Source organism: Enhydra lutris, unplaced genomic scaffold (genome assembly GCF_002288905.1).
Source record: "Enhydra lutris kenyoni isolate GAN:26980312 unplaced genomic scaffold, ASM228890v2 scaffoldscaffold22, whole genome shotgun sequence".
Taxonomy (NCBI): domain Eukaryota; kingdom Metazoa; phylum Chordata; class Mammalia; order Carnivora; family Mustelidae; genus Enhydra; species Enhydra lutris.
The window spans coordinates 12,535,407-12,548,692 of NW_019154106.1; the positions used below are offsets into that span (position 1 = coordinate 12,535,407).

At 42.7% G+C, this 13,286-nt stretch overlaps 1 protein-coding gene across 1 annotated transcript; it reads left to right on the plus strand.

The window, feature by feature from the left end:
- The first annotated feature begins 2,132 nt into the window (after positions 1 to 2,132).
- On the plus strand, positions 2,133 to 3,092 carry LOC111149537 (olfactory receptor 10Q1-like). Its single transcript, XM_022506630.1, has one exon. The coding sequence runs from the start codon at positions 2,133 to 2,135 to the stop codon at positions 3,090 to 3,092; it is 960 nt and encodes a 319-aa protein (XP_022362338.1).
- The last annotated feature ends 10,194 nt before the right edge of the window (positions 3,093 to 13,286 follow it).

Genomic DNA, 13,286 nt, shown 5'->3' on the forward strand with positions numbered 1-13,286 from the left:
TTAATCTGACACAGCAGTTCATTGAAGATTATTAGTTAAGAGACCCTCTGCTACATGTCATTTGGAACTAGCCACTCCCATGAATATCTTATTGATCCAAGTTTTTCAATCGGTTCTATTGTGTTTTCAGTTATAGTCAAATCTAACTCCTGTCTAACTTCCGTCTCCTTGCATTGGCTAGATCACAAAACACACAATGCGACACTAAAGTAATGCTAGCTTTCCTGTGTCACTGTACGTGCTCTTGGTAGATTTATTATGTAAATATGAGACTCTGTCTTTAATAGAACCTAAACTTCATTTAAACCTGTTTTCAGAAATTAAATATTTACTTTTCTTATTTAAGCTATTTTATCTTACATGCTTGTTCACAGTTTCCTTCATTTGAACCTTTTGTTCTCTGTATGAGATTTACTTTTTAAACCAGAGGATTTGGAATGGATATGCGGAGTGTTATTCTATTGGTGATCGTCACTCAGAAATATATGTTTGAATAGGTATTTCTCTGATCAGTCATAGCTAAAGGAAATAGCTCTTGAATCCTTCCTGATACAGGTTGAGGGAATTATTTCATGATTATATTATTTCTCCCATCCTTCCCTATCAATTTCCTAATAATATAATTTGTTGTTTTAAATGTGCAGGATTATTTTACTTCTTGCATTTTATATTATGTAAGTTATCAAGAATTATCTTTGGATTTTTTTTGGCTTTTAACAATATTTGCATTAATCCTTTAGTGTTAAATAGGTATTTTACTCTTCGCATTTTCAAATCAAATTTTTATATTATGACTTCCCCAATCCTGGATTATGTATGCTGATTAATTGCCCAGCAACCAGGATTCTTTGTGAGGAATTGTTTTCACTATATTTAGAATGACATACTTCCTAAGACCTTGTAAGTCTGAGAAAGTCTGTCTGTTGCTTTTGAACATAAATCACTAAAACCTGGGTACAGAATTCTTTCACACCAATTTGTTTTTCTTAAAACTGTAGACATTATTTTATCATCTCTTGAGTTTTATATTGAGAAGTTGTAGTAAACTGAAGGAGCTTAATTTATAGATGCTTTCCCCCTCCCAGATGCTTTTAAAGCTCTTTTCTTATTCACTTGGGGTTCTAATATTTATTTCAATTTTGTTATTGCATTTTTTGTCCCCTTATTGTCTTTTCTTATCTCGGGCAGCTCCACCTTAATTTTTCCTTACTCCATACAGTCCCTTTCTATGTAAATCTGTCCAAATCCAAAAGTTTAGGTCAATGACTGCAAATTTAGGGGGAAAAAATGCAAAGGAAAGGAAATATGTAAAAAGTATATATCAGGAGGATTGGAATAAAAGGTGCTTGCCCAGTTTTATATGACCCAAAATAACTGGATGAGAAGTGAACTCATGAATAAATTATAGCTCAGCCATAAACTGGAATACTATAAAACAACAGAAAGAATAAAGCCTTGGTACATCGAACAGCAAGAATAAACTTTGCAGACACAATGTTGAAGCCAGTTACACATATGAATTGAAACATACATTAATCTTCCATGAGAAGAGTCAAAAGAGTAGTTTTGCCTTCATGAGGTAGAAAGACAGGAAACAGGAGAGATGCTAGTAGGGTTACTGGAATTTTTCAATTTTCTCATCTTGATCATGGTTATACCAGTGTATTTACTGTGTAAAAAAAAAAAAAATCAAGTGGTAGCCTCAGGATTTGTGAACTTCTCTGTATATTACAGTTCAATAAGAATGCTTACCCAAAAAGTGAACAAGATATCCATTCGTCTAACTTTGAAGATATCTACAACTACACAACTCTTCGATTAAATAGAAGCAAAGAATTAGCCCTTGTCCATTGGATGTAAAATACCAGAGTAAAGAAAGACACTTCACCAAGAATATCTTCATGTCTTGGGCACCAGAACCTTCTACAGATGATTATCTATCCCATTTATGAAGATTTCCATGGAAAAATATGCCATAGCCTCTAGTGTGTGAATTCACCCCAAGCACTGAAATGAGAAAGTGGAGACTAAATAAATGCTAAATCAAAGATCAAATTTAAAATGTTTGCTTTTCTTCCCACAATAAAGGCAAAGGAAGAGTCGCACTTTCTGCTCGTCCTTTGCAGGAGACAATGTTTGCTAGGAGCCCCGTCATCAACCAGTCCGGCCCCACTGAGTTCGTGTTCCGCGTGTTCACCACCGTCCCTGAATTCCAGGTCCTCCTCTTCCTCCTCTTCCTCCTCCTTTACTTGCTGATCCTCTGCGGCAACACAGCCATCATCTGGGTGGTGTGCACACACAGCTCTCTCCGCACCCCGATGTACTTCTTCTTGTGCAACCTGTCTTTCCTAGAAATCTGCTACACGTCGGTAGTGGTGCCTCTGATGCTTTCCAACATTTGGGGGGCCCAGAAGCCCATTCCACTGGCTGGCTGTGGGACGCAAATGTTCTTTTTCGTCACCCTTGGCAGCACTGACTGTTTTCTTTTGGCGATCATGTCATATGATCGCTATGTGGCCATCTGCCACCCACTGCACTACACCGTCATCATGACCCAGAGGCTCTGCGTCCAGATGGTGGTGTGCGCCGTGGGCCTGGCCCTCCTCCTCTCCCTGCAGCTCACAGCCTTAATCTTCACGCTGCCCTTCTGCGGACACCGCCGGGAAATCAACCACTTCCTCTGCGACGTGCCCCCAGTCCTGCGTCTGGCCTGCGCTGACACCCGCGTGCACCAGGCCGTCCTCTACGTGGTGGGCATCCTGGTGCTGACCGTCCCTTTCCTGCTTATCTGTGTCTCCTACGTGTTCATCGCCTCGGCCATCCTGCGCATCCGCTCCGCCGAGGGCCGCCGCCGGGCCTTCTCCACCTGCTCCTCACACCTCACCGTGGTCCTGCTGCAGTACGGCTGTTGCAGCCTGGTCTACCTGCGCCCCCGCTCCAGCACCTCCGAGGACGAGGACCGCCACATCGCCCTGGTCTACACCTTCGTCACCCCACTACTCAACCCGCTGATTTACACCCTTAGGAACAAGGATGTCAAAGGTGCCCTGAGGAATGCGGTCCTCGGTAAAGCAGCCTCTGAGGCCAGCTGAGGCTTAAGGGGCCTGGGGTGGGTGTCTGTCAGTTGGCATGACCATGAACTCCAAACAACAAACACGGAATTACAATACTTACTTTCCCACACTTCGCAGTTGGCCGTTCTTTTGCCATGTTTGTCCCTGTGTCCCCAGTCAGCGCTCATTTCCTTGAAGTGCTTTGAGTAAGATTGGAAAATTCAGACAAAGCAGGCAAGGTGGGCGCTCGAGTCAGCTGGCCCTGCTTTCAAGGTTCACAGCCCAGTCATGGCAATTGCTCCCTCAGCCTCATACCTTCAGACGCCCTGCCTCCTGGCAGGGCAGTAACACTAAGATCCCTTCATAGAGGCGTAGATCTAAGAGCGATGTATTTTATTGTTGATTTAGACACAAGTGCATGACAAACGGGAGCTTATTTAATGCATCCATTTCCTTCATTCCAAACCTCCCAGCGGGTTGCCTTCGTTGCCTTTCACTCCGCCATGCCAGGAAGCAGTCAGGACTTGGCACTGATTAGCTGAGCACGCACAGTGCGCCAGCCATGCTGAGGGATGGAAGCTGCATCTGCATAAACCATCCAGGCTGTGGGCTTGCAGGCAGCTTTGCTCTCCTGCCTCACCTCTCCCTGTGCCTTCTGAACGGCTGCTGTTCGCAGACCCGCTCACAGGTGGCGCCACTGGTCCTGCCACCTCAGCAGGTCCCGCTGGCAAGTGGTGGTTCCAGCCTCCTGCACCTGTGCCCGGATGCTTTCCAACAGGCTGATACTTTGTAGAACCTCTGTGCTCTGCACAGCTGACATCACGCTGCCCAACCTTCTCACTTACACCCTGAGGAACAGTGCGGTGAAGAGGGCTACGAGGACAGGGCTTAACCAGAAATTACCTGTTCCAGAACAGCTGGGGGAGGACATAACCTGCCTGACAAAGGTCTGAATCCAGCCCATGAAGCTGACTTTAGTTAGCAACCTCAGAAGAGTGAGCGTGTCGCCAGTGGATATAAAACTGATCAAGGACCCGGTATAACCTTTCAAAATGCCATAAGGCTAAGTATACCAAAAGCCTAAAAGCGTTTCTTTTCACTGATTCAATAATTCTTGTTCTAAAAATCATAACCTCAAAAAATTAAGTCTAACAAAACTGGAACTATAAGGCTGCTCCTTGTATTTATAAAATGAAAAGGTATTAAAATCTCACTTCCAATGTAGGACACATGAATACAACCGTACTTAAAATCGTATTTAACTTAATATTTAATAATAAGGGGCTACGTTTATCATTTTAACAGTAAGTGATAAGAGCTAGGTATAAACCTCCACTTACAATAGGAGCCCACTGCTGTAAAAATACATGTGCAGAATAATGAATAGTAGTACATCAGAAAGTTCATGGTTTTCATCCATGATCTGTAGAACTATGGATAATTGTTTCTTCTTTATTAATCTATTCATTTTTCCATGTTTTGTAAAATGAGGCTGTGTTACCCTCATAAGCAGAAAAATTATAATTTCTGAAAGGAATCTGAGGGTCATATAAATTTATTTGGCCTGTAAATTCCCATCACAACACAATCCTCCAACTTTCACATTTTCCTAGGTATGCACTTTATGTTTTCATTACTTCTTCTCTTCAAAACTACTGCTTTTGTTGCTTTCAACTTTTTTAAGGTTTTATTTATTTATTGGAGAGACAGAGCACAAGCAGGGAGAGGGGTGAAGGGAGAGGGAGAAGTAGACTCCCCACTGAGTACTGAGCCCAGTGTGGGGCTGGATCCCAGGATCCAGAGATCATGACCTGAGCTGAAGTCAGTCACTTAACGGACTGAGCCACCCAGGTGCCCTGATGCTTTTAACTTTTTACACTGATTTCACATGGGGATAACGAGAAGGCCTAGAGTGCTCATCATCCTGGAAACGGTCATGGGTTTAACAATGTATTAGAAACGCCTTTGCTTCCAACTGAATGCTGGAGGAAGGGAGCAAAACTCTCTGGTTGGCAGGTCACTTATCAACCTATGCAGTCAAAGCCACATCAGTACAGAATGAATCAATTAAATGTACGCACTGTGCAAGGCATTGTCCAGAATGCAAACATGAGGAAAGTTTCCAACTATGTTTCCTGACCTCCTTTCATTTTTATTTAATGTCACAAATCATAGAGAAAATTAACCTAGAATCCAAAAAGAAGGTGAACTGTTACTCTATCAGGAAGAAAGCTCTAGAGTGGTGATGAGTCCTGTCCACTGAATTTCCGGGCTCTCCTGGTTACCTTCCTGGACAGATTTTAGCTGAATGGAAGTTTTTGTTGTTGTTGTTTTGTTTTTGCTTTTTTTTTTTTTTTTAATTAAACACTGCGCTACAGGGTGCCTGGATGGCTCAGTGGGTTAAAGCCTCTGCCTTCAGCTCAGGTCATGATCCCAGGGTCCTGGGATTGAGCCCCGCATTGGGCTCTCTGCTCAGCGAGGAGCCTGCTTCCCCCCCTCTCTCTGCCTGCCTCTCTGCCTACTTGTGAGCTCTGTCCATCAAATAAATAAATAAAATCTTTAAAAAAAAAATACACTGAGCTACATACAATGCAAAATGGGAATCACTCCCATTCCCTGAAATGACTCTGCTTGCAAGTAACTTCACTAAAAACATCATCATGTCTTCTTAAACTCTTTATCACTGCTATGTTGTCACACTGGATTTCTCCAACCCCTTTCTTATGGCTCAACCGGTGCGTGAAAGGAAATGTTAGTCACAGTGGTGAGAGTTGTGTTATCATGTAGAAATTCCTTCCCAGCATTTCTCAAAAGCAATTATTTATTTTTAAACCCCAATTCTGAGAAAAGATAGATTAGAAATTAGGAAAATTGGAAAAAGGTATCATAACTCTCCCCCAAGAACTAAAGCATGATAAGCAACACAGAGAGGCTACTGGTTCAGAGGAATCCACTCAGGTCAAGTGGAAAGCAAGAGCAGGAAATATGGCATGCAGAGTCAGAGGTTAAGTTTATATTTCAGGAATGAGGACAGGAAGCACCGGGCAAGAAACAGTCATGACCGGATCAGTCAGTCTTGATGGTGGCTCTTTCCATGTGTGAGTTCATGGCCCTGTCTGCTGCTAACAGTGAGTCATCCTTGCAAATAAATATTCATAAGTGTATATGCCTAGGAAACTTTATACAAATCCTATGAGTGATGTTCCAAGAAATAACACATTTTGGAAGCAAATAAGTCCTTAGATTGGTGGTTTTGACATGTGATTCTGCACAGTGCTATTAGTGTTAATAGGAAATCCGAATGTTTCTTTATTCAGAAACCACCCAGTAATGTGCACAGGCATTTTCCAGTGTTTGGGTATTTGTTGAAGCCTACAGTACTTGGTAGATATTAATACATCTAATATTTATCATTATTAAATTTTAGATGCCTATAGTAAGAATAAAGAAGATAAAGAATAGTGAGAGTACTCCTTACATGGCTTAATTTTATGCATTCCCGAAAATTCACAGGAATTCCAATCCTCCTTCCCACATATTGAAGACGAAGGAAACCATATAAGGAGTATGTGTTTGTGCATGTCTGTATTGTCCAGTTACAGCTAATGAATGTAGATGGAGAGATGGCAATAAGAGGATGGAATGAGAGAGATGATGTAACAACACATCCTGGGCAGGTAGTTTGCTTTGTGGATATTGCATGGGTCAGAAATAACCTGCTGTATCACACTGTCAAGCATCGCAACAGACATTTTTATAATGATGTCCATATTCCCTTTCCTCTGTCTCTTTCGCTCCTCTCTCTGTTTCTTCCTCTCCCAGTAGTTACTTTGAAAACCACATTATAAAATTTTGAATTCTAGTGAAAATAATTAGAAGCTTGAAATGAAACGGTGATTATTGCTTGAGCCTCTCTTTGCCCACAACTCCAATATTAGAATTGTCCTAGTTGCTTCTTTTGGTTTTTAATTCAGCTCTCATAAGAAGGAAAAGACACGGTGCTTATAGCATTGGAAAAAAGAAGCTCCTCAACAGAGAAGGTGTACAATGTTGTGTAACCATCCCCAGAGACCACAAAATACATACTTGGTGATCTTCATGAAACTATTTTAGAAAGGCACCTTGATGTCATCATACAAAATTCCTTCAATAAGTATTTATCATGAACATTCATTTACTCATTTTTAAACAAATATTTAGAAAGAATCTATTATTTGCCAAAGTCTCTGACTCCGTGGATCTAATGTTCATGAGGGAGAAAGAGACAAAATGGGCAAATGCTATGGAAATAAGAAGGAAGGTGGTGAGGGGGGCAGGGATTTGGGATAAAGAGAGTGTAGAGGGATGGTGACTTGGGGATGAGAAAGGGACCATATTTTGTACCTGACACGGGGCTATATGCTTAAATTAATATACAAAACACAAGATACCTGCTTTCAAGGAATCTAACACAACAGAAACACACAATTATAAGTCAATTTTTTTTCTAGAATATAGAAATTCCAAAGGAGTATTTTAGAGGAGAATAACATGCAAGAAGACCATTGTGTACCATATGCCCTTGTTCTCCTCAATGTAAGTTTTGGTGATTTCTTGTGTGTATTCTCAAAGAGGGGCTTATATTTTCTTCCATTACCAAGGAGCTTTTAGAAACTCTGGTTCCAAAACATCTAAGACTCCCTCCCACATGCACAGATGAGGACGTAAACCTCCAGAAAATCTCTGTGGCTATACATAAATGCCCATTGGCTTCGTCTATCCTGGGTCATCTTATTTCTGAGAAACTGCCACATATCTGGTCTCCCGACTCTCGTCTTCTGTGGACTATCTATTAGATCATCTTGGAGGATGACGGCTTCCTTCTGGATGTTACCATATGTAGAAGCACCCTTGGCTTCACTCTGCCTCCCAGCTACTGCTTCCAGAATCCCAGCAAAGATTTAACATCGCACTGTCTGCTTATCTGGAAGAAAAGACAAGGCAAGAAACGATTTTTCCATTAACTCTGATGTGATCATAATTCAAATAACACTTAAAGCAAAAAGGAAAATGTGGTGAGTTTACTTGGTTTTTATATATTTTAATGAAAATGTAAGTAACATACAAGAAAATACATAGATTTCAAATGGTTCAGTTTGATGTCTTTGGGCAATTGTATTCAATAATAAAATATTTTCATCACCCCAGAAATTTCTCTTGTTCCCTTTTCCAATCAACTCTTCTCCCTTCCCAATCAACCACTGCTCTGACTTCTATTCCCATAGATTAGCTGTGCCCATACAGGAATTTCATATGAATGGAACTCACATACTATGTTTTCTTTTGTGTCTGGCTTCTGCCACTTAACATAATGTTTTTGAGATTCACACAGGTGATCATGTATTTTAGAAATTTGTTCTTTTTAATACCTGAATCATATTTAATTGTATAAGTGTTGTTAATCCAATTTCTTTATCCATTATGAGTTTGATTCTAATGTCTTCTCTGTACTCTTGTTTCTGGGTGTCTTATGCTGGACACATGAAAGGGCACTTCATTAGAAGGGTTCTCTCACCCCATATTCCAATTCTTCAGCACCCCCATGCCCCACTGGCCAGAGGCTAACACACATGTGTCTCAACCTGACGATTCTGGAGACATTTTGTTATCTGAGTCCTTGGTGATTTTATCAGTGTTTATCTCAAACCTCAAAGAGAGGCTAGGAGTGTGGAGTTCTTAAATTATATTTCCAAGGTGGCTGACACCTCCCGAGTAAACAAAAGAAAAGTACCTAATGTCTGTTGGCTGTTAAATGTGTTCTAGGGACGATTGCCAGTTTTTTGGTATGCAAATAGGGGCTCTTACAGCTTAAGTGACATGCCCAAGGTCATATATCCACTGGGTGGTAGAGATGGACTTCCAAGCCAGGTCTGTCTCACTTCAAAGTCCTTGCTGTTTCTACCACATCAGCCTCCAAGAGCATAACTGGACTGCAAACCACTTCATGTGACACTGCTTTTGGTTCTGAGCCAAAACTAATCCAGTGATGCTAACAAGTCACCCATCCCTCAATTTACTCATTTGTACAATGAGTGATGTTTTAGTTGACCTTTGTGGTGCCCTCCAGTGCTAGATTCCATGACTGTGTTCATGGAACAACTCCACACCATATAATTTATGAGTGACGAGAAATGACAGGCAAGGAAATGGTAAATACAAAAGCAGCACATTTCCCAAGTTATAACTTTTCAACTTTATTTCTTATTTCTTTTTCAGAGCTTCCGTCTCAGCAACACTGGTTTCTTTACTGAACCCAGAACATGCCATGCATGGTCCCACCACGTGGCCTCTGCTCATACCCTCCCCCTGCTTCAGAATCCCTCTTTCCATGTCTCCCCACCTCTGTAACCCTGCCCATGTTAAAAGAATGCCTCTAGTTTACACCGGCCATGAAATATTTACTTAATACCCCAGTTTATAGGTAACTCTCTCTCCCCTGAATACCTGCAGCATTTTCCCTAGCGTGCTTGATATCCAACAGCAACCACTGTACTTGTCTCCATCCGCCATTGGTAACTTTAACCTCTTGCTTCTTGTTCACCTCTTATATCTGCAAGTCAACTGTGAACTGTGGATGGTAGAACCTGGGTGTTAGCCCTCATGACTTCCCCATAATACTTAGGCCAGAACAGGAACAGGATATGGAGTCAAGCCCAAGTAATGTTTTATTAATAAACTCTGAACAGATTAAAAAGTAGTCAGAAGCTTAGGAGATTTTCCCAAGTCCTTCTTTTTCAATAGGGCTAACCCTCATTTTCTACCTCCCCAGCATGGTAGAGGAATGGGGCTTCCATTTCCCAAAACCTTGAACCGGGGTAATTCTGAACTCTAGAGGAGCAATCATGACAACCAGAGCCTGAAAGGTCAGGACAACTAAATATCCATACCCTTCAGAGAAAGAGAAAATTCTTGCTCCTGGATCTGCTTTCTAGAAGACACATGCTGAGCTAGTAGTTTTCTTAGTCATTTCAGGCTGCTTTAACAAAATTTCATAAACTGGGAGGCTTATAGACAACAGAGCTTTATTTCTCACACTTCTAGAGGCTGGAAGTCCCCCTACCCCGCAAGATGAAGGTGTAGGCAAATTCATTGTCTGGTGAGAGCCCACTTCTTAGCTCATCGATGGCTGTCTTCTCCCTGTGTCCTCGCATGGCAGAAGGGAAGAGGGGGCTCTCTGGGGTTTCTGTTCTGAGAACACTAATCTCATTCATGAGGGCTCCCTCATGACCTAATCACCTCCCAAAGACCCCCTCATCTCCTAATACCACCATCCTGGGGGTCAGGTCTGAACGTACGAATCTGAGGGGAACACAAACTTTCAGACCATCAAGCAGTAGTAGAAGAAGAAATTCGTAAATATGCCTCATGGACAAGGTGCAGAAACAAGGATTATGATTCCACCCACATTTCCTGTCTATCTATGACCAGATAGATAGATAGATAGATAATAGAATGCCTTGCCTTCTCTTTCTTCTCCATTGAGCAGCTATTTTAAATATTGGCCGTGAGTGACTATACATTTAGTTTATCGGTTAAATTGTTTCCTATTGAGGAGAACTGCGTTTTCCTGGTTTGGGTAAGAAATACCTGCACTATATTATGAGGCCCATGTAAGCATTAGAAGGAATGTATCTATTGAGGCTGGGTCTCTGGTTATATATATATATATATATATATAAAACCAGATATCTATATATATATAGATATATATATATAGCATCCCTTCCTCCTGCCATTCCAGGGCCTCTTTTTCCTGCCATCCCAGTATATCTGTGAACCACCCCAAATCATGTCCTCTGTTTGTGTCCTTTCAATATTAAAACCCAGAGTTTATTTCATTCATTTACAGCTAAGAGCCCTGAATGCTGAATCCCTGGGTCCTGAGATTCCCTTCCAACACGGACATCCATTCACGGGGTACAGGGGCCATGGGCTCTCCCCTTCTGTTGCAGATGGCATTTCTTTGGAATCACAAAGCCTAGTGCAGGAATTTCACTCAGTTCTTGAGGTATTCACTAAGTGCTCTCCCTCTACTAGGCACTGGAGAGGAAACAGAAGGAACACAATATATTTACCATCTCATGAAAACCTAAGACACACAGCAAACACTTCACTTATTATGAAGAGCAGCAAAAACTAAGTTACTGAGAAAAGCACAAGTGGGAAAAGGCACATGAAAACAGAAATAAAAAAGCAGAGATGCCTATCTATTCCCCATTTACCTCACTGAGGCTGGAATGTGAAAACAACGGTCTGTTGGAGGAAAAGACTTCAGGGATATGATCCCAAATGACATCGAAAGAGCTCAGTGCCCCATGAGAGCCCAGAACCATGACTTGTACTTGGGAAAAGAGTCTGGTTCTGAAAAATACATAAGGGCTACTCTCGGGCTCCTCCCTGCTACCCTGTCAACACTCTCTTAAAAGCTGCTCGGTCTAGATTCCAGAAACTTCCTGAGATCTTGCCATCCTTCAGAGGTAAGCCCTTTTAGACATTACTACGGCTCTTAACCAGCTAGACTATTGCCTCAGGGACTCAAAACAATTAGTGTGGGACTCCTGGTGGGCAGAAGAGGTGGTGGCACAGGAAGGTGAAATTAGAAACTGTCACTCAAAACCACACACATCGCCTGTCACCGTCCTAGTCAAGCCCAAACCAACCCAGGGCCCAGTGATCACAGAACCCTCTCAGGCAGGTCTGTTTTGTCCTGGGGTTTGAATATAGATGCCTGCTGGTTCCTTATAACAATGTAGCTTTGAGTGGGGATCTCTACCTACTGTGGGTAGGTTCCCCCTCTTAGATTTGTAAGCCTACTCAGGTCTATTGCTTGGTCTCCACTGCCCCTCAGTTTTCCAGAATACCAGAGAAGGAGGATTCCTGGGTTTTGGCCTCTTCATGGAAAGAAAAGTTATTTGGTATATGGATATCTCTAACCTTTTAGAGACTGAAGAGAGAGAAAGAGTGAGAGGAAGCCATACAAGGAGAACGGAAAGACCGGAAGGAACTCAATACCTCGGCTCTCAGGCCACTGTTCTTTCCAGTCAGCCACAGGGAAAACCGGACTTGGCCCAGTCTTCCTTCCCTGACTCTGGGCTACCCTTGGGAGGTCACTCTAGCTTCCTGGTCACTTTTAGTTTTAAAAATAACTTCTACTTTGGTATGGAAGACTCACTTCCGGGTATTCAAAAACTTGGTCCAATTTAAAACTTAAATATCACATGCTTCAAAGCAACTGCCCTCCCCTCTGAGCTCAGGTAGCCTGGAGATGTGCAGTGGGAAGGAAGAATGGGAGTGGGTACAGACACAAAAGTCTTTGAGTCTTATGCCATGGAATCCTGGCAGCAGGTGAGTTCTGTGTGGCAGCCATGCCCATCACGAAACTGTTTGGGGTTCTTCAGAGGCCTCATTTCTGGCATTGCTGCTCCAGGACGATGAATTTTCTCCCTGATATTTTAATGATCCATTTTTTGTGAGAGAGCCATGCATGCCCTCCCTGCTATATAGCCTCCTCTACCCCCACAGGCTACTTTTTTGTTGTTGTTGTTGGAATCCCAACAAGGTCACCTGAGCCTAAAAGCCTCCATGTCATGTCATGGTGAGGGTACAGAATTGCCCCCACCCCTGCCACGGGGGGCTAATCCAATGAGCCCCCACCACCTTTAAAAGTGGGACACAGGGGCGCCTGGGTGGCTCAGTGGGTTAAGCTGCTGCCTTCAGCTCAGGTCATGATCTCAGGGTCCAGGGATCGAGCCCCACATCGGGCTCTCTGCTCAGCGGGGAGCCTGCTTCCTCCTCTCTCTCTGCCTGCCTCTCTGCCTACTTGTGATCTCTGTCAAATAAATAAATAAAATCTTAAAAAAAAAGATTTTATTTATTAATTTGACAGAGACACAGCGAGAGAGGGAACACAAGCAGGGGGAGTGGAAGAGGCAGAAGCAGGCATCCCGCTGAGCTAGGAGCCCGATGATTCGGGGCTCGATCCCAGGAGACTGGGATCATGACCTGAACAGAAGGCAGCCGCTTAAGGGCCTGAGCCACCCAGGTGCCCCTAAAATCTTTTTTTTAAGATTTTATTTATTACGGGGCGCCTGGGTGGCTCAGTGGATTAAACCTCTGCTTTCAGCTTGGGTCGTGATCTCAGGGTCCTGGGATCGAGCCCCACATCGGGCTCTCTGCTCAGCGGGGAGCCTGCTT